This window comes from Tachypleus tridentatus, chromosome 10, assembly GCF_004210375.1.
Source record: "Tachypleus tridentatus isolate NWPU-2018 chromosome 10, ASM421037v1, whole genome shotgun sequence".
NCBI lineage: Eukaryota > Metazoa > Arthropoda > Merostomata > Xiphosura > Limulidae > Tachypleus > Tachypleus tridentatus.
Window position 1 is genome coordinate 130,210,055 of NC_134834.1, and position 21,203 is coordinate 130,231,257.

General features: G+C 31.6%; 1 protein-coding gene across 7 annotated transcripts in view; it reads right to left on the reverse strand.

Moving 5' to 3' along the window:
* The window catches only part of LOC143230304 (dynein heavy chain domain-containing protein 1-like), a 261,985-nt gene that overhangs the window by 181,038 nt on the left and 59,744 nt on the right, over positions 1 to 21,203 (reverse strand). For all 7 annotated transcript variants that reach the window (XM_076463582.1, XM_076463581.1, XM_076463580.1 and 4 more), the window contains 5 exons: positions 15,394 to 15,549; positions 14,632 to 14,773; positions 7,876 to 8,050; positions 6,405 to 6,623; positions 4,051 to 4,173 (listed from right to left, as the gene is read on the reverse strand). In XM_076463582.1, the coding sequence (XP_076319697.1) occupies positions 4,051 to 4,173; positions 6,405 to 6,623; positions 7,876 to 8,050; positions 14,632 to 14,773; positions 15,394 to 15,549 (815 nt within the window). The remainder of the gene's footprint in view (positions 1 to 4,050; positions 4,174 to 6,404; positions 6,624 to 7,875; positions 8,051 to 14,631; positions 14,774 to 15,393; positions 15,550 to 21,203) is intronic.

The following is a 21,203-nucleotide window of genomic DNA, read 5'->3' on the forward strand; positions in this document are numbered from 1 at the left end:
TTGCCACTGAGCGGGATCCAAATGTGCAATAAAGGACCCTTCAAATAATTGAAGAAAAAGGAGCATTTACTCACTGAAAAAGAAATTTGGTTGTAGATGAAACTCCATAGAACAAACAATGCCAATCTTGTGAAGTTAATAAACAGTAATGGCATAGCAAGTGGTCAAAATACCAGCAATAATGATGAGGGCCTCCAAAGGGTAATGGAAATTAGCAGCTATAGATATTGAAGAATTTGACAGGAAGAAATACAGAAAATACCACAATTAGCTGCAGAACGGGAAGAATAAGCTAGGTGAAACAACTAGAAAATCTAAATCATAAAGGTAATTAGGAACACATTCATGGGACTGGGAAGAATTCTAAAGAATAACCAACTAGAATGAGAACCCTGGAAGGAACAAGTGTGAACCACATGAAAGAAGAGAACCACATCCAGACAGAGAAGGAAATCACAATTGAAAAGATCATAAAGAAGTAATAATGAAGGGACAGAGATTAGTATAAAAATGGAAATGCCTTCCTGAGTGTCAAAAAATGTGGGAAAAAAGAACCACTTTGGAAATTTGAAACAATCATTTGTAGCACAATTTCTGGAGGAAAGATGAACATAACAACAAAACATGCCACATTCTGCAAAAAGTCAGTATGCCAGAAACTGAAAAAAAAAGTCAAATTTGAAGAAAGAATAGGAACAGACTGATGACACATGCCAGACAAAACCAACATAAAAAGTTGAGAGGAAAATGGAAAAAAAAGGAGGCAACCTGAATAGTCAGTACAGTAGTTTAAAATCATAGCAAAGCTGGCCAAAGTGTAACCACCTCCAGACTCTGATGTAGAGTGATCTGGATGATGGAAAGAACCTGGGGAAGCAGACAAATGGGAAGGTAGACATACAGGTATAGACTTGTAAAAGTCTGACTGAGAGCAACCAAAGCTCCAGCCAAAGATAGTAGAATAATAGATCAAAATGAGGGGAGTGAGGAATTTAGATGAGTTACAAAAGCAAACAAATTTGAAACACCTCACTGGGTAAAAAATCCCTGAAAAACTTGTGTGTAACCACTCTGTAGGGAGAATCCCATTGGGACATGATAAATGTTCCACAATGACATTCAGAGCACCTTAAATATGACAAGCAAAAACAAGAATCCAATGGCTTTGGCCCAACATAGAAGTACCAGTGGTTTAATACAGAGGTCTCTCGACTGAGTACCCTCTGGCCCATAAATATACAAGATTAGAGTCAAATTGTTGGAAAGCACCATCACAAACTGGCCTTCAAGGAAATGAAGCAAAGCCTAATAAACTGCAATAAGTAATTTAAAAAAGATAGAGGAATTCAAAAGAGCCCACTGCTCTCTCAAGAAAGTGAAGCAAAACCCATCAAACTGCAAGGAGCTCTCAGTGATTCAAGAAAGATAGAGGAATCTAAGAGAGCCTACTGCCCTAAAAACCCCTCATGCCATGGAAGAGGGTGAGGAGAGCTGTGAGCTGAAAGCTCAATATTCTCAACTACAGAAGAATAATTTGAACCTGACAGAGAAGGGAATGAAACAACACCCACAGTGAACTAGATATTGCAGAGAAATTAGGGAAAATGTCTCTACTTACACCAACCAACTCAAGTCATTACTTTTGAGAGAAGCTGGGTAGGAAAGGTTGGATTGGCCAAGGAGAATGCCAGAAGAAGCCACTCATCCATGAAAGGTGGAAAAGAAGGCCCTGAGAAAGAAAAATATGGGCAAATGCCCAGATCAACTGATAAAAAAACATAGGGAGCAACAGTAAGTTCAAACAGAAGAATCTGGACTGAAACACACATTCTATTAAAAAATAAAAACAAAGATAATGTCAGGATACAGGAGAGATGTGAATGAGTAGATATGCATCTGGCAAACTAACCATCATCACCCACAAACCAGGCAGGAATTCTAATGAAGGCCTAAGTATGACTCCATGGTGAAATGTGGGAGAATCAAGAAATGATTCAAAGCTGACAGCTTGTTGATAGATCACAAGCCCCAGTTTTCAAGATCAAGCTTGTTGGTTTCCTTTTAATTTCAACTTGTTCAGAGTATTTTGATTTGTTTATTTGTTTCAAAGAAAAATCACATCAATCCATCTGCAGTGTTCACTACATGGAATCTAACCCTAAATTTCAGCACTGTAAATCCACAAGCTTATCGCTTTCTCAGCTGGTAGCTTTAAGTAGGAAATAGGAGCTTGCTGTCAAACTCTAGATGATGACCCATTTTCCCTGGACAGAATGCCAGTCCATTGCTGCTCTACCTTGAACTAAGTGCTGGTATCCAACATATAGCTGAGTAGACATAAAATATCTTATGCAAGAAAATAACACTATAATGGGCCAACCTCCTTGAACATGCACCCACCTGACGTCAATTCAAAAGTGCAAATCGTAGATAGGAAAATGGATACCAAAGTATTCAGATCAAATACCCACAAAGGGACAAACAATGTCATGAGTCAAAGTGGGGAAAGTCAGAACAATAATGTGCCAGAGTATGTTCATTCAAAGTATGTGGGGGTCAGAGTGACACCAGAACTAAATTAGTCCCCAAAATGAAGTTCCATGAACCTCAATATCCTGAGAGGGCATAGGAACATTAAATAATTACCTAATGGTTCATCACTGAAAGAATCAGAAGTAGAATCATAGTAAACTGAGGATAAGAATAAAAGTTAACATACCTTACGTATTAGATCTACAAATGGGAAAGAAGCAAGGACACCTCTCCCAAAATGACATGCAACTATGAAGCATAGGCAGAATAAGGAAATTGACTATCTAAATCCTCATCATCATGTGCAGGCAAATCCTCACACAACATGAAGGACAATCATCAGGAGCTCAGAAACACACACAAAAGTAACCAAGTAGAGCTTTACTTCCTGAGCATAGCTTGCTCAGATGCCATTGAAGCAAAGCAGCTGTAGTAATTACAGCAATTGTGGTTTATGTCATGCCAAATTGTGCATGTATGACAAGTGGAATTGTCTGTGAAAAAAAAGAGAGAATTTTATCATCAAAATAAATTTAAAAAATAAAAAAAAATTCACAAAAATTGCATGGCTGATAATTTAAAATGTAACTTGAGCAAATAAGCAAAAAACTCAAGTAAAAACACATCCAAACAGTAAGACTGCAAATCAAAAAAGTGATTAGGGATTGCACGAAAGACAGGGCACAAGCAATGATAGAAGTTGTGTTGCATTTGCATGATAGCATGCAGATATCTCATGTGAATACAAAAAAGTGAGTGGGAGTATCAAGGCTAGTGGTGAGGAAAGATTTGAGCTTATAGAGGGCAATATAAGTCAAAAAAAGCTTTTAGTGAGTGAAGGTAACATTTTGTGTTATAATATTCACATTTAATCCCACACATCATGAAAAATACTAACTAAACTTGTGTTTTACTTCTAGTTTAACAAAATTTTATGTGTTTGAAAATAATCATAATAAACATTTAGACAAGATACAAAATATGCAGTAACTACACAAGTTACTGTAACATAAAGTACCAAAACATAATAATTATATTATATATTCAAATAAGATATAATATATAGCAACTACGAAAATTAAGGTTATATAAGGTACCAAAACATAATAACTATGCTCATCTTCACACAGTCAGAATATATAATAATACTTTATTATACAGCATAAGAACAGAATAACAGTTGAATGTAATGTTAGCTTTTTAAACCACACAAAAATAAAAGGTAGTTTTATTACATAAAAATAGATGTCACTATTACTAAGCTCAAGTTCCAGGTTATACATTTTCTTTTCATACATATTGAAAAAAAGAATACTTTATTTGAAGGCAAAACAATATTAACTATTACTGCCAGTTAAAGTGAAATATAAAAATGATTGATCTAATTTTCTTAATATAAATAATCTAGAATATTCTAATCATTACAGCAATTTTAAATTTTGCATGCAAAAACTAAACTTTTTAATAATAATTTAACTAATTTAATATTGTGTTATAAAAAGATACAAATATACTCACTTTAAACAAGGTATTAATGTTTATTACTTCCTTCTGCCATACTTCTTGTTTATCAGTACACTTTTGAACAGTACCAACAAAAGCAGCAAAAGTACCAATGGCTGTAGGTTTATATTCCAGTATCTGAGAAAATATAAGTGGCTTACGTATTAAAATATTTAATTTACATGTAGTTTTAGATAGATCTTTGTGTCTAAATTTTGTGTGCATACTAGAAAAAAACCAGCCCAACTGTACCCAGCTGTCGAATGTTAATTAACAATGTTATATACTCTATTATATATTCTCACACACATATTATAGCATTTCTTCATGTTGACTACTTAGGTTATGAAGTCGCTTGAACTATATAACTTGATAACACGAAGATAAGATAAGATGGAACTGGACTTACATTTAAAGTGACTTAGCCAGTCATACTCATCCGAATAGTCATAGAAATATTAATAACCAAACATTAAATTATTTTAATACAATTAGAATAGAATTACTGCTGAATGTAGTATTGTTCTTGTTCACTTTTCAGTATCGACCCACCATCTTGCACATGAATTCAGTTGCTATTGGGTACTTTTTATCTGTACAATCTCTTTAGAACTTTATACATGCTCAATTAGCATTTACCTGATTTAGTGCTTATTTTACCATATGAAACTGTAATAACAGGGAAGAAAAAACTTTAAGTTAAAAAAAAAGGAAGAGAGACAAACAATAGCATATAAAGAAATCTTAATATTGCAACAAAAATGGATTAAGTTGAGAGTAAACCTGGTTCAAATTTAAGTGACATTTTATTAAAATTTATTTATTAGTATTCTCAAGGAACTTTGGAGTATTGTGGGTTTAAGTTACCTCATATATGAAACAGATTTTCACTTTCACAGATTCTGTTTGGATGTAAATAAGTCTGTCTGGAAAATAAATGAAGTAGGTAGGTAAGACAAAAAATTGAGGACTTAAAGAATAGGTTCGAGCAGAACCATACATATAACTGAAGTAGACAAATGCTTGTTTTTTGTTTTTTTAATTTTGCGCTAAGCTACTAGAAGGCTATCTGCCCCTAATTTAGTAGTGTAAGACTAGAGGGAAGGCAGCTAATCATCATCACCCACCACCAACTCTTGGGCTACTCTTTTACCAATGAATAGTGGGATTGACCATCACATTTTAATGTCCCCACAGCTGAAAGGGTGAGCATGTTTGGTACAACTGGGATTCGAACCTGCAACCCTTGGATTAAGAGCCAAACGCCTTAACACACTTGGCCATGACGGACCTAGACAAATGCATATTTCTAAGATAAGATCAATCATGGCTTAGGGTTGACCAAGTGTTCTATATCAGAGAGAAGTATGTACATGTATATAATGTACTAGTAGCTTGTACTTTACAAACGTTATTACCACTATACAATGCATCAAAGATCACTATGAATTACTGGGTAAAACAAACCCTTTATGTTGCACTCCTTTTTTTTTTTTTAAGGTTATGCTTTACAAGTACACCAAAACAAGTTAACCACATTATTTTTATTTTGAAGATAAAAACAGATGAATTCCATGATTTACTAATTAGTACAGAAATTTTCAGAATACCCTATTAATCCATAATATCATATTATTATGTTATAAAGTTACATTATAATATGTTTAAGATGTAGCAAAATTGAGACAGACCTATGTATTACAAGTAAATATATTAACAATATCCAATTTTCTATTTAAAATCCATTAAAAACACATGTAGTTACATCAGATTTCCTTGGCATGTGCACATAAGATGCACTTTTTCAAACATCACAAACTTATCTATACTTTCCAATATGATATGAAGAGAGAACATCATTAAAACTTTGTTAAAGTCAAATAGTGCTGATTTGATCTCAGCTGCATAAGCATAACTTTCTAGTTTTGAATGAAGCAAATTATAAAAACATACTTAAAAATAATAAAATTTAATGTATATTTCCTACTTTGCAGAGTAATATCACCATATCATCTAAATAATTTTGCATTTTTCACAAAGTTTGACATGCCTCCTCTCTGTTGAGTACACCTGTGTATTACAATATGTTATTTTCTACTTTAAAAATTCCAGTAAAACATTGCTTAGTTCAATATTGTTTATTAAACAGTATATTATAATTTAAAATCTAAATGTTTTCTTATTTCTTCTAGTAATAAAAATAAATAATAATACACAAAATATGTATTATGTGTTTTCTTTAAAAATGTAACAGAATTTAAAATCATAAAAACAACTTATTAACTCAAACATACTCTCATTACAGTTGAAGTACTTAAAAGTATGTAAAACATAGATGTAGTTACAAAAGGTAATGAAAACGTTCTTACTTTTAATGAGTCTGTTAATTTTTTACACAAGTTTCTGCCTATTTGACTTGATAGATTTGTTGCTATAACAACTATAAGATGTATAAGCTGCATCAGTTTCTGTGACAAAACGCTTTTGGCACAAGAACAGTCTATTTGAACAACTTTGTTTGAGGAATAAAAAGTATCGGGAAGATTTAACAGCTTAGTCTGCCATTCCTGAATTTCTTTCACAGTAGCCTGCAAAACAAGTAAAACATCTTAAGAAATCACTGAAAAATCAATCACAAATATATTGTTTCATAATACTGAACAAGAATATGCTTGAAACAAAAATGTACATGGTACAGAAGAAACATGAGCCTTCAAAATATGCTGTAAGGATTCAACTATTGCTATTTTTTGATGAAATATGCAACTTACATAAATATCTGATGACTTAAAACAGTATTTTATATATTATATATACACACGTGCACACACAAACATGTAGTAACTACCTGAATTTATTCACACAATATATGTACACATTTTACATTTTCTGAAATTTGAATGTAAAATTTACTTTGGATAGCAAGGAAAATTATTATCAAACAGAGTAACATTGGATATAGAGGAAATTATTGTTATGCTTAAGCCTTCTGAAAAATTATGTACAATGTATTTTAAGTATAGCAGAAATTGTTAGTATAATGTGTTAAATTCTTTAAAAATAGCTGTACAGTGTATTTTGGATAAAAGAAAAATTATTGCTAGTCAAAGTTATATCTTTTAAAAACTGATGAAAATGTTATGATATTTACTGAAGTACACACTTGTGATTATAGATAGAAACACTATTTAAAAGCAGGACTGGAAATTGTTTAATAGTGAACAAATGGATACCGTGTGAATAAATTACCAAAGAGAATTGTCAAAGAAGTATATAAACTATAACAATGTAGTTCTACCAAAGATAATGATAACATTTTACAGAAAGAATTACAGCAGATCAAAGTAAAAAGGAAATAAATTTAATAAGAGACTTTCAACAACAGTAACATAAACTACATATATTAGACTCACTGATCAGAAAAGACTTAGATGCAAGAAAATAATATTGTCATTCTTTTGAACAAGAATCACCAAATAACCAGAGGTTTAAACAAAGAGTTATCTTGGAAAAGATTGTAGTAAGTAGCTAAATCTGAGAACATGTGCAACCAAGGATAGCATATAGTGTTGTTAAAAGCAACTGGAACAAAGAAATACATATGTAAAAAGGAAAAATTAAAGTTGAATGGATGAAGCACAATTAAACCAAGAAACTGTTTATCAGTAAAAAAAACAGTGATACAAATAATAGCATATCAAAAATGTGTAAAACAAAGTAACAAACAACATGTTGAAGCCAAAATAATAACAAATTTTATCACCATTTATAAACACAGAATTAGACCAAATCAATTACAATAGACAAAAAATTATATTCTGATTTTGTTTTCTATTTTACCTCCAGCTTCTCAGGCGGAGTATCCAAAAGTTTCTCTACATCTTCTCTCTTGCCATATGTTGAACAGAAATTCAGAATTTCATTAGGTGTGTCCACATTGAGAAATGTCTTAATCTCATCATAAGCATGACAAAGTAGCTCAACCAATTCTTTCTCAAATGATATGATGTCCAAACTATACAGATTAATATTTTTATGATTACTATATGGCAGAAAAAAAATTAAAAATACAAATGTCACAATCAAAATGTTGTTGCATCTTTCAACAAAACTTTTATTAGGAGCATCATGACTTTTTTCTAAAAAGGTGGGCTCAACTCCATTTTTTTTTCTGTGCACAAAAAAGTGACCAATCTCTGACTTGTGTACAAAAAAATCTTGTCAACACCTTCCCACACCATTCAGTTTTTCCAGCATCCTCCCTCTCTGATAAATGACTGCTCCCTTAGCCTGAATGTTCACACACCCAATTCAACATACTTCAGCCATTTAACTACTAACTTACTGAATTAAATTTCATCATCATACAAGTTTGTGTTCAATATTATATAAAAATATTTTACCCTGACTAATTACATATATGATTTTTCAGTTGAAATGTTTGACATATTCCACTGATGTAATTTAATGTATACAAGTTTTTAATTTTAAGATAGTAGTTTTTATTAGTCAAGACTTGTTTCCTTTTAAATCTAGTTAATTCTTTAAACTTTTAGAACTTAATGACAAAAATGAACATGAAAGAAAAATGTCAAGCACCACAAAATATTTTATGTTTGAATACACTTTTCTACCTTATTTCAAATGAAAATTTCCATGACATGAATACAATTATAAAGTTAAAACTGCAAATTAGCTTCTAATTTGTTATTTATTTACAACTCTATGTTATTAAATTATATTTATCCAAACACATATATAACATTTTGCTTTTTTTTTTTTACTGATTCAGCATTAAATAGCACATTGTTAATATTATTCTTTCAACAGAATAACAGATCTGCTTACTGAACAAATGAATTTTGTTTACATTTTACACAAGAACAGCAATACAATCAAGAGCATGCAAATATCTGCTAATATGCAATTAAAATTTATTAAAAATAATCAGGAAAACATGCAAATGATAATATAAAGGATAGATAAATGATAAGTAATTGCAACCAAATGGTCAAGTTGTCATTCATTAGTTTAATACATTCTTACAGAAAAGCTATACAGTGTCTTAGTATTTGCTTTAAACAAAGAAATACATCTTGTTTTTAAGCTAATATAAGTTTATTAATGTACGATTTTGAAGTATTGTTCAACATGCTTTAATTAAGTTGTGTGACTGCAATTTGACTTGGTTTATATTCAAGCCCGTACAACCTTAACAGTGTTTGCACTGAAACATTGTATAGGCAAGCCACAGTTGTGAATGTTTCATTGATCTCTGTTCCTTCCCAGTTATTACTTCACCAAATTTTCTGTATGCTTGGTATTACTATCTTGCTGGAAGCTGATTCCCTGTCTGATGGGTTTTGTTCCTGAAGGAAAGATAGGATAAATAACTCTTCTTGTACCTGTCAGCAATCAAGGTGCCATAATGTTTATGTAGATTTCCAACTCCAACATTTTTGTCTAAGATATGGTTCAAAGCTGTACGGATCCCTTCTATGATTCACTTTAGAAGTTGTATATTAACGTTTAAACCATTCTCATACATTTCAAGAAAATATGTAACATTGATTATTATCAAACAATTTGAATTAATCTGTAAAAGAAAATACCCTCCTTCATCTTTTCTTATCCACTGTTTGAAGGTTCATGTCAAATTCAGCCTTTTGGTTTGGTTATCTCTCCTAAGGAGTGTTTTTTGAGAAGTTACACATCCATTGAGGTCACTTTATTCTAATATGTATTTTACTGTTCTGGATGTAATATTCACACTTGTACTTACAGATAAGTGATTGGAAACATTAGTTATGAATAAGATCATTTAAGAACTTGGCACTACTTCATGCAGATGTACACCTTGCCACATATAAAGGCTTGTTTACAGCATGATAGTCACATTAGACTTAGTAAATGGGTGGTGGTTGGGAGCTATACTAGTTTGCTTAGACAACTGGATGGGATGCTTCATACTAGTATAATTCATCTTCTGTACTATTAATTAGTGCCTTTTTACCATATTAGGGGCTGGAATGCTCACTTCAAGAGGTAAGTTTTCAACTTATTTACCCTCAAATGGTAGTATCTAATTTTCTTATTTTTATTTCAATTAATTTTTCTTCTTTACTTTGGAGAACAGTCACCTTCCCACAACTGTCTGCAGGCAGTGAAGGGTGATATAGATGTGGGATGTTGTGGGATTGAGCACCTTGCTCTCCGAATTTCTATTTCTATATCTATTGCTACTCTTTTATTTCTTATGTGAGACTGGCAAATGGAGGTTAAGATAGACAGACAGTGTATCCCCACCACAATGTGGGTCCTACTTGCCAATCACCTCTAAAACCTAGGGTACATTTTTTAATCCCACATTAAGAGAGCTTATCAATTAGTGCAGCATTTTGTGTTTAATTTATTTTTGGTTTTTAAGTTATAACAAACTATTACACAAATATATATATATATATATATATATATATATATATATATAGAGAGAGAGAGAGAGAGAGAGATATTAATACTGAAGAGTTAAGTAAAATAAAACAAAATCAAAGGATTCTATTAAAAACAGCAAATCCAAACCTCTGACAAATGTTAGTTTGTTATAAATAAAAAACAAGCCACAAGAGGCACATTTCTTAGATTCAGAAATTAAAATAATTGATAATGATATCAATATAAATATTTTTTATAAAAGGAAATATTTTGCTTTTCCAAAATATGATTTACCCTCTTTTAGTAGTAATGTACCATATCCTTCTGTCATAAGCATTATAGCTTCACAGTTATTCAGATTTTGTAAAATTTCTAATGAATTGCGATATTTTATCAGTAATGTTGAAATACTGATACAAAAATTAATAGTTAATGAATTTAGTAAAGAAACTTTAAATGAAATTATTAAAATACTCTGTAACAAATATAAAAATGTAGTGAATAAATATACAAATTAAAGAAATTTCATTAAAAGTTTGTGATAACTATTTTTAGTTGTGAATAAGGTCAATAAACAACTTGGCACTACTTCATGCAGATGAACACCTTACCACATATAAAGGCTTCATTAGAGCATGAAAACTGGTAGTTACAGTAGACTTAGTGGGTAGTTGTTGGGGGTTATGCTAGTTAGTTAAGGACAACTGGTTGGGGCCCTTCATACCAGTATAATTCATCTACTGGGCTACTAATTAGTGCTTTATCACCATAATGGGGGCTTGAATGCTAACTTCAGGAGGTAAGTTTATTTTACTTACTTACCCCCAAGTGATGGTACCTTATTATTTATTTGCTTTTCTTCATTTAATTTTTGATACTTATATATCTTTTTCTTCTTTAATTTGGAGAGCAACCTCCTTTCCACAATTATCTGCAGACAGTGAAGGGGATATAGATGTGAGACACTGAGCTTGAGCACCCACATCTTACTCTCCTAATTTCTATTCCTTTACTTTATTTCATTATTTAATTATTATTTATGTTAAACTGGTGAACAGAGGTTAAGACTGATAGACAGTGTATCCATACTGCATTGTGGGTCCTACTTCCACAGTCACCTCTAAAACTTAGGGTACATTTTGTATCCTACATTAGAACCTGTACTACAGGGATCCTTTCAACTGATCCAGCAATTCTTATTTTTGTTTCAGCTTGTTTTTGTTATAACAGATATATATACGAATATATATATACGAATGTACATATATATATTCCAGGATAGAAAGAAGATTAAGTAATTCTGAATTACACTACATAACACATACTGGGATGTTGAAACTCATAATCTGATTCCATGAACCTAAATTTGATATTCATATTCCTCACAATTTGAGATTTATTGACAAGAAAAAAATTAGGTAAATGCACCAGACACATTTTTAACATCACACCACTGTCAAGGCTCTATGGAAATGTGACTTCCTATAAAACTTAAAGTTCATAGTTTATAATTTAGAAGTTACAACACCGAAAGTTAATCAATCACATTTTGCTATGTACAGACACATACAAACGTTATTTTTTTCAAGTGATATAAATGTAATACAAAAGAGCATATACTTATATGAAAAGAGCATATACTTAGGTGAATTTGAATTTAGAGGGAGAGACTATAACATGTGACAAAATAAAGTAGAAAAAGTAGCTTGTTCATAATGTACCCTGTTATTGAAAAGACAATATATTTTGAGATCCTCCTCAATCAGATTTATTTAAAAACATTAAAAGTCTAAAATTGCCCAAAACAACCTTTTAATGTTAGTTTAAGAAGCCAAGACTAGTTTCATGTTTAAATTCTGGAGTGATGTTTATAATTTTAACAAAGCAAAAATATCTAAAAATATTTTTTTTGTCAACACATAAAAATTAGAAGCACAGTGATGTTAAAAATGTACAAAAACCTTCCAAAATTTAATTTAAAATGAAAGTTAACATTTTTCAACATTGCAAATGTATTTCTGACAGATATCTATTCTCTCATCTAACTTTCCTAATTCAGTACTGCAATTTATATTCAAACCTTTTTACTTTCCACTAGCTTTCAGACTTCCAACTAGTTTGGTATGTTTGCACATGTGATACTACTGTGTAGTTGCATGCAACAACCTTCTGCCGATAGGATTGCAACAATGCTTCCTAGTGTACTGGCTCTCTCTATACTGGCTGTTCAACCACACTTTGAGATTAAGCAAAAAAATAAGATGCACCAGAAATGAGAGAGAAAAGTGGGAAGTGTAGTAGAGGTATCTACTGGAAATACATTTTCAGTGTTGGAATTGGCAGAGGGACTGGTGTAAAAGTTTAACTAAAAAAGCTCCCTATACCTTGGAACAGTATATGGACACATTCATGAGAAACCACATGTGGTCTGTACCAAGGTACACACTTCACAAGGAAAGGAAGAGGAGCATCAAAAGGATGGATGTAGCACACAAGCACAGTTCCAAACCTGTATCAAACGTTTAAAAGTGGTATATGTGCAGTGTGACTACAATGCATCAGACCATGCAAAGTGGGTCAACTCCAGTCCAATATCAGGCAGCACTGGAGCTTGGCTCCTGGGCCTTGATAGTAAGAGGGTCCCTACCATCTCCACATCAAGCTCAGAATGTAAAAGTACCATCCATCCTTCTAATGCATGAAGATGTATGTTGGCTGGTCCTATGCTAATCCAACACCAAACCACCTGAAAACCCAACTTCCAGTGAGCAAGATCCTGTAAGGGACTAGAAATGAATGCACTATAATCCTATGTGCTGCATACATTTTAGGGAGAAAAGCACTATAAGGATGAAGAAGGGTACAGGAGCAATGACACAGAATGCAATAAGAATCAATAGCATACACAATGAGAACACCAATTATCAAAATTAAGAACAGAAGGTATAAAAAAACAGGAAGTTAAACATTTAAAGAGAAATAGAGTAAGGTCATGGAAAGCAACATTAAGAATGAAGACAAGTAGATTAGATGAATGGAGAGGGGTGGGGAAGAAAAAAACCCAATATGAAAGGAAACTAGAAAGTAATAGAGAGAGTTGCACAGTAAACAGCAATAGTCAAGAGAAACAATATCTAGTCAAAAGCCATACAAAGAACGTAGACAGATGAGGACTAGAAGGACCCATACCAAGCCTAATGGTGACAGTGAGAAACTGAGTGTGAGCAAGCCTAACAGAGGAAATTGAATCCAAAACCCAAGCCTGAAAAAGAAACTCCAAAATTTGGAAGTCCAAGAAAAGGGCTTCTACTCAATTTGAAGCAAAGGCATAATTGCAACCAGTCAAAGAGAGGCATATTAGGACCAGGGTGAAACAAAGACAAAAAATTTTCAATATAGATTCAGATATTAAGGGAAGGAGAAAATGATAGTATTCTGAGAAAGAAACAAAAGAAACTGGGAAATAAAACAATAAGAAACAGGAGAGAGTGAAAAAAGGTAAAATACCTGAGAAAAAATATCATGAAAGGATGCAGAATTTCTAAGAAGATCCATATTTGCACTGGAAGGATTGTTTGTAAGTTTAGTGGCAGGAAAGACTGTTTAATATCTACACCCTCACAAATGGAAATTATAGGATGAGAGAAATCTGTGTCATGGCCTGAAAAAGGCCCAGGCCACATGCAAGACTCTGCACCCTGCTAGACAATAACTGTAGACAAAGAAGCACCTGATGCATTTGTAGTAGTCAACATAAAGCAAAAAAAGTCCAGATGACACGTGGAAATTACCATCTGTGCATATTTCATGTTGTGAAAAATAGGGGCCACAAAGTTTGTAAAGACAAATTTGTTTAAAAATAAAAATAAAAAATATTTCCACAACATTCAGTTTGTAGATACTTCAATCAAGCATTGATTAAATGATTGATGTAAGATTAAATGATAGCCTCAAGATTAGTAGTAAGAAAAGAAGTACTTATATAAATGGAAGCACTGAATTGGAAAAGCTGGATATGGTGGAGGTTATCACATCAGAATTGTGTTTCTTCCAATTAAACCAACAAGATGTAATCAATTAACAAACATTTTTTGTTATTTAATCATCTGGTTTATCAATACCTTAATCTGTTGTTATATACATTACAATAACATATTTGAATACCTTTCATTTAAAGCTGTGTTTATCTTCAGAGATATGTCAGGAATCTCTAGAATACTAGCAGGCATTCCCTCTCCTTCTATAATCAGTTTGCTAGATGGATGCCATGTGACCACAAGTTCAGGTACAGTAAGAAGGGTATATCCTTTGTATGTCATAAAAGGTAATTAGTCAGTAGGATTCATGGAAGTTTGTATTATAAAACTAAATCAGCTTGAGCATTAAAAAAAAAATCAAACAAGAAGGTAGATAAATATTCTTACCAGATTTAGTTTAATATCAATTCTGAAGTTATATATGTTTGCAATTACTTGAATGAAACAACAGAAATAGATTGTGTTTTTTTTATAAAGTTCTAGAATGAAGATTTAATCATAGTTTTATGTACCAAACACAGAAATAAATATAATTCTCACATGGAAAACGTAAAAATGCCAAAAAAAAAGAAAAAAGTTTAAAGCTCTTGAAATAAGTACTATCTACTTTTATTCATATAATTTATTTATTTTGTAATAGCTACACTAAAATACAAGAGTGCTTAATTACAAGTCCAAATATTTTAAACCTGGACAGGAAAATTTAATTTACTTTTATTAAATTTGTTAAATAAACTTAAGTTTTCCTATTTGACATTTTCAACAAAATCTGCAAACATATCTTTAAAACTTAAACGTGGTATGAAAAGTGGACTGGAACTATTATTCTAATTTTGGACATATATTCCATATATGTATATAAATAAGAAGAAATTATTTTATGAATTACTTTCTTCAGCAGATTCTAAGGCAAATCTTAGTCTTTCATTCTTTTTTCCTGATTTTTCTGCTGCAGCAGTTGTAACAACTGTACTAATGTCACAGAGGTACACAGGAAGGTTTTGTAAAAGATCTTTATCATCATCCACTAAATCGACTTTTGTTTCTGAAAAGTAAGATGAAAAGAATTCTTCATCACATAATTCTAATACATATTTCCTCTCTGGTTTTAAAACCATCTCATACCTTCCTCCTATTCTTTGTTCATATACATTATACACAAAATAAGAGCAACTTCTAATAACAGTACATCCTCTTAACAAAACATGTAGAGGTATCATTCCAATAGCAGTGACAATATTTGAAACCTATTAACTCTTGACACAAACAAGATATCTACTTAACAAAAGATAAATAAATCCAGTGATGAGTATACCTAATTAACTAAACTGTCTTTACATTCTTACTTATTAATATTATAATGCATTATTTCATCAGTTAGTTGTGTTCACTGTTAACATTATTTTTTATCACAAGCCCAATAATATATCATAAAGTTTGGTAAGCTTACTTGATTTAGGTTAGTTCTAGATACATGTGTTTAATTAATGATGCAAAATAAATTATATAATAATTATTAAAAATAAGAAAACTAGTTGCAGAAGGGGAAGTATCAAAATACATTTTGACATTGTTTGATGTTTCATAGGTAGTTTGATATCATTGGAAAATGGTAACAATTTAAAATAATCCTATACTTAGAAAATAAATAAGTGCTCATAACTGGAATTTAAAACTTACAAGATGGCATATTCCTTGTGCTTCATTGTTTTGTGAAGTAAAGGAATGTAGATCAATTTGGGAAACCAAGAACATTCAGAGACTTGCAACAAGTAATATCCCAGTTGTGCTAAGCAAAGTACATTGTCTCATAACAGCTGAGAATCTAAAAACACAAAGTTTAGTAGTAAAAAAATTCCATGTGCTCCTGACAAAAGTATGCAATATAATAAAGAAGGATCTCTACCTATAAAAGCAACATGTGTTATGTATGAACATGATGCTTCCACAACAGATTCATGAAAGAAAGATTAACTGCAGGAAACTATAAGTGTTCCCCTAGTTCAGTAGCAAGTCTGAAGGCTCACAGTTCTAGAAACTTGGTTTTGGTATCGTTAATGGGCACAGTATATACTATCCATTCTGAAGCTCTGTGCTTACAAAGCACAAAAAATAAAGTAGAAACAATACCCAGATAAAAAAATATGTCAGTACTTAATGACATTCAACAATGACTATGTGCACTTTGATAACTTTAACAAGTTATGTGCCATTTTCTATCACCTGACATTCCAGAAAAATTTCCAAAAGTGGTACATGGTAAGTCACAAAACTTTTCCAAAGAAATTTATGATCATCACAAGTTAGAGATCAAGAGAGAAGACACAAAGATTAATGTGAACAGTGTTTGGAATCCTTTGTATAACACAGAAATACTGGTTTTGTTAGTAAACAAGGCCACTAACACACATGTTAATAAGATAAGGTTTTTTGTCATACCTATCTTTCAACCACTGCATATTTTAAGCAGCTGGAAAATGAAATAGATATTCACATTATTTCATATGAAGAAACATTGATCAAGTTGCCAGAAGTAGCGACTGCAGATTTATATGTGATTAAACTTTGAAAGGACCACTGGGAAATCACCATCCTCATACACCAGTTGAGTTATGGAAATTATGAAGGAAGAGGTGGTTTGGTTTAGACATGAAACTACACTATGCTCTATTGTCAAGATGCACAGTCATAAGAAAGATAATATGACTGGACATGCCAATATAAACTGTAATGTCATTGTGAGGCTCCAAAATCGTTTTATTATAGCTAACTATCTGTATAAATACTGAACTTAGTACAGTTATTATAAATAACATAATATATATTTTATACTCATTTAATATTCTGTAAATTTTCATTTTGGAAAATAATCACAAACAGCTAGAATATATTTACATAAAGGGATGAACTGGTCAGAAAGATACATCAATATAGTGATTCCACCTATAAAATCTGCTTTATTTAAGTATTTTTAATTCATAGATCATGGGTAGATCAACAGAAGATTGTCACACCAGTAAAGGAACTGCACTACATACACAACTCGTGTTCTCTTCATGGGGAAATTAACGCTATCTGCTTGGGCATCACTTATGCATCACTTAGGCACATGTCAAAAGGATTTACTGGTTTACATTCTAAATTTTACTAAACTACTTTTTGTTTACATTATACCAATTAGTATATCATACTTGTGGTTAATAATCCATAATTTAATAGCATATAAACCTTAAATATTTAATTTTATAAGATAATATTTGAAAATTTCTGAACTTTCCCTAGTATGAGAAAGGTGACACATTTTCTGCAAGTATCCCATCTTCTCTATTTTATTTAGCACTTGTCCAATAAGTACAAAATTTAAAATAAATTACGCACTATAAAATCATAAGTGCTCAGACAAATCATATTTTCCTTGCTTTCAATTTTGTTTGGTTACAGAGGCATCAAACAGAAAATCAGACTCCTTCTGCCACACTCACCTGTCACATGCTCTCTTTTGGAATTTATTAATAGTTCTCTTTTACGTTTAATTAAATATTATCTATAACAATAAAAAGCCAAGATTTTCATTTACCAAATGCCATAATATATTACATTATCTTCTCGTCAAATAATTGTCAATTTCACCATTGGTGCAAGTTTCATTCCTATGGGAAAAATAACAACTAGCTAGGATCAATTTAATTGTAAAGACTTATCACATAGTGAGAAAGCCAAAAAAATTGTAATAGTTAGAGGAAATTGCCTGCTTTTTGCATGTTATTATTCTTTGTTCATTGTGCATTATTTAATTAAATAAAAATTATTTAGTGTATTACTACCATCAGCATAAAACATGTATGGTTAAGTGTTACTGCTAATCAACAACAACAAAAAAAGATGAGTACATACTTTACCTCATGTTTGCCATATTTATTCTTTATTATAAAAGTAACTAAAATGTAAAAATAGGGATCTCTTTATGTTAGCTAATATTAGATTAGATAAAATAAATAATAATAATAATATAATAAAAATGTTTCATGAGGCACGCACACATAATTTGACAGCTTAGCAAGAAATGCACTTTCCCCAAGTGATTTACAACTTATATTGGTACAAATAGTAGTTAGACACAATGAAGATGACCTAAGAAGGTTGAAACGTTGTTCTCTGCTTTATTAGTAAAACTGTTAATATCCATACCAGCCGTCCTGAGATACATTTTTACTTCACGTGGATTTCTCATCATCACGAAGTAGTTAGACACGGTTCAAATGGGGACAATAAAACAAAAAATTAAATTATAAATGATGTATAATATTACAAGTTTAGTGTCATATAGGGTAAACAAATACAGCTTCATATTACAATTTGGGACCATTCTAGAAATAAAAAGAAGGTAGTTTAGATTTCTTTTGATTTCTTTTGGTGATTACAAAGTCAGTCAAATTTAACAAACTTGTATAGAATTAGAGTAGAGTAAAACAGCAAATAAAATATAAACTTTTACTGAAAACAAATATTTTAAATGAATTTAGGTTTCACAGATTACACAAATGAAATTTCAGATTTTTATTCTTAACATGAAAAAATCACTTTGCACACAGACTATTCAAAACAAATACTCAATATATTTAAGGACCAATGTTTAGTTAGTTTATTACAAATACTTCACTAAATAAATGTTTTTTTTTTGTACACTGAAAACTGCCAAATTTTGTGAATATATGCACACTATACTAAAAATTAGTAATATTAAATCTCCAAAAATGTCATGTAATCAGTCTGGTTGACACAGCCCAAATTAAGAGAGTTAATTCTTGTACTATGAGTGGAGCTTTACATGATTTATCATCACTATTGGCCAGGCTCCAAATAGATAGCCAAGGTTTCACTGCTTGGGTAAGAATTATAGGGTCATGTTGGTGGCCAGGGTAACTGGACTTCAAGATATATATATTTAAAAGTAGATCCTAACTTGCAGCTAAAAAGTGATGCATTCTGAGCTATTGGAATAATGACAATAGGGTAAGCTACACCAAAGAGGACAAATCTTCTCCTCAACCTGAAAAAGTCCAAAAGGCCATACTCCAAATGATGGGATCTTGTAAGTCTTACTCAACCTGAAGAAACAGAAGTTATCTAGTCTGGAATTAAGAACACTCATTCTCACTCTCCAACTGTGTAGACAAGGTAAATTTCACCTGCAACTGGAAATATGGAGAGGACATGGAACAAACTATGCTCAACCAAAGACCCAGGATGGGACCACTCTACATTCAGAATTACAAGGAGAAAATACATCCTCTTCAATGAACAACATATTGAAACAACATTGATTAAAAGAAAAAGGGCACATTTAACTCAACTAGACAGACCAGCATCAAATTTTAACCAGTGCTATGAGCAGGCTCCCATGTAGGCTGGTGCCCCTCCTACCAATATCTGTGAAAAACATCCAGTAACTAGGTAGGAAGGCTCCTAGCTTTGCCTTCTTCTACAAAAGTGGAGGAAATTCACTTGAACACACTGGAGGAAGAGCCTCTGTCCACAACCCAAGCAACTGACAACCAAGCATGGTAAGAACTCTCTAGCTTCACTTGTAGAATTTGGAGTTAATGCACATTGCTGAGTACTGAGGAACAATGCTCTCAAAACAGTGCAATAGGTGAAACAAGTTCCTTAAATTTTTAAAAATAAACTGACTCTGATTTATTAAATCCAATGTTCAGCATGGATGTACAGAATCCCCTTATGCTTTACTCATGATAATCCATGAGTGATGGTCTAGATAATTACAGCCATACCACCTGGTTATCCTCTATGTGATGTTATGGAATGCCTCATTTATACAGAAACTGCTTCAACCTAGATAAAGTGCATTGAATTAGTGGTTGCAAGTGTGTAATTGGTTTGATAAAAGCACACCTGCCTGAGTAACACTTGCCACAAAGTAGAATACTGTATAATTTAGCAGAAGTTGTTAACCCTATTGTTATGTTAGCTAGGGATAAAAAGGCATGTTCTCACATTTATACTTACATTCAAAAGTTTATCAAACTACTATTTTAGGAATGAATGTTAATAAACTTGGTATCAAGTTCTAGATTTTAATTCAAATTTTAGTATTATACATCAATTAATTTCTTAATTTGATAATACATATTACAAAAAAGTTGCTAAACATCTGAGTTTCATCAGATTACGTTTTACAATGACCACAATACGATGTCTATAGTTTCATATGAATTATAAACTCAAATTTCTGTTGTTGGCAAGTTAAAATATAAAATGCAAACCTCCTATATCTTCTATTTGTTGAAATGTGATAACATTTATATAATCCACCATATTAGCTCCACCCACCACATATCATTTGAGAAGACTTGTTTATCTATGCCTACTTTTTATACCTATAAGTTTATAATGAATCAAAAGGTCTGCATTTTCTCTATGTAATTCTGTTAGTCTTTTTAAGTTATCAATGAGAAAAAAAACTATTATAATGATGGAGAGTTTGAATTATTATGATCAATGCTACTGATTTATACCCAAATACATCACTGTTAAGAAGCATGGTAAATTACAACAGATTTTGTTGTATCAATATAGTCATTTATAATGTTTTGGTATTCAAAAATGCATATATAAAGTCTACATACATTTTTTTTTCCAAATCAACAAACGAATTTGAACAAGTATGACACAAGTTCA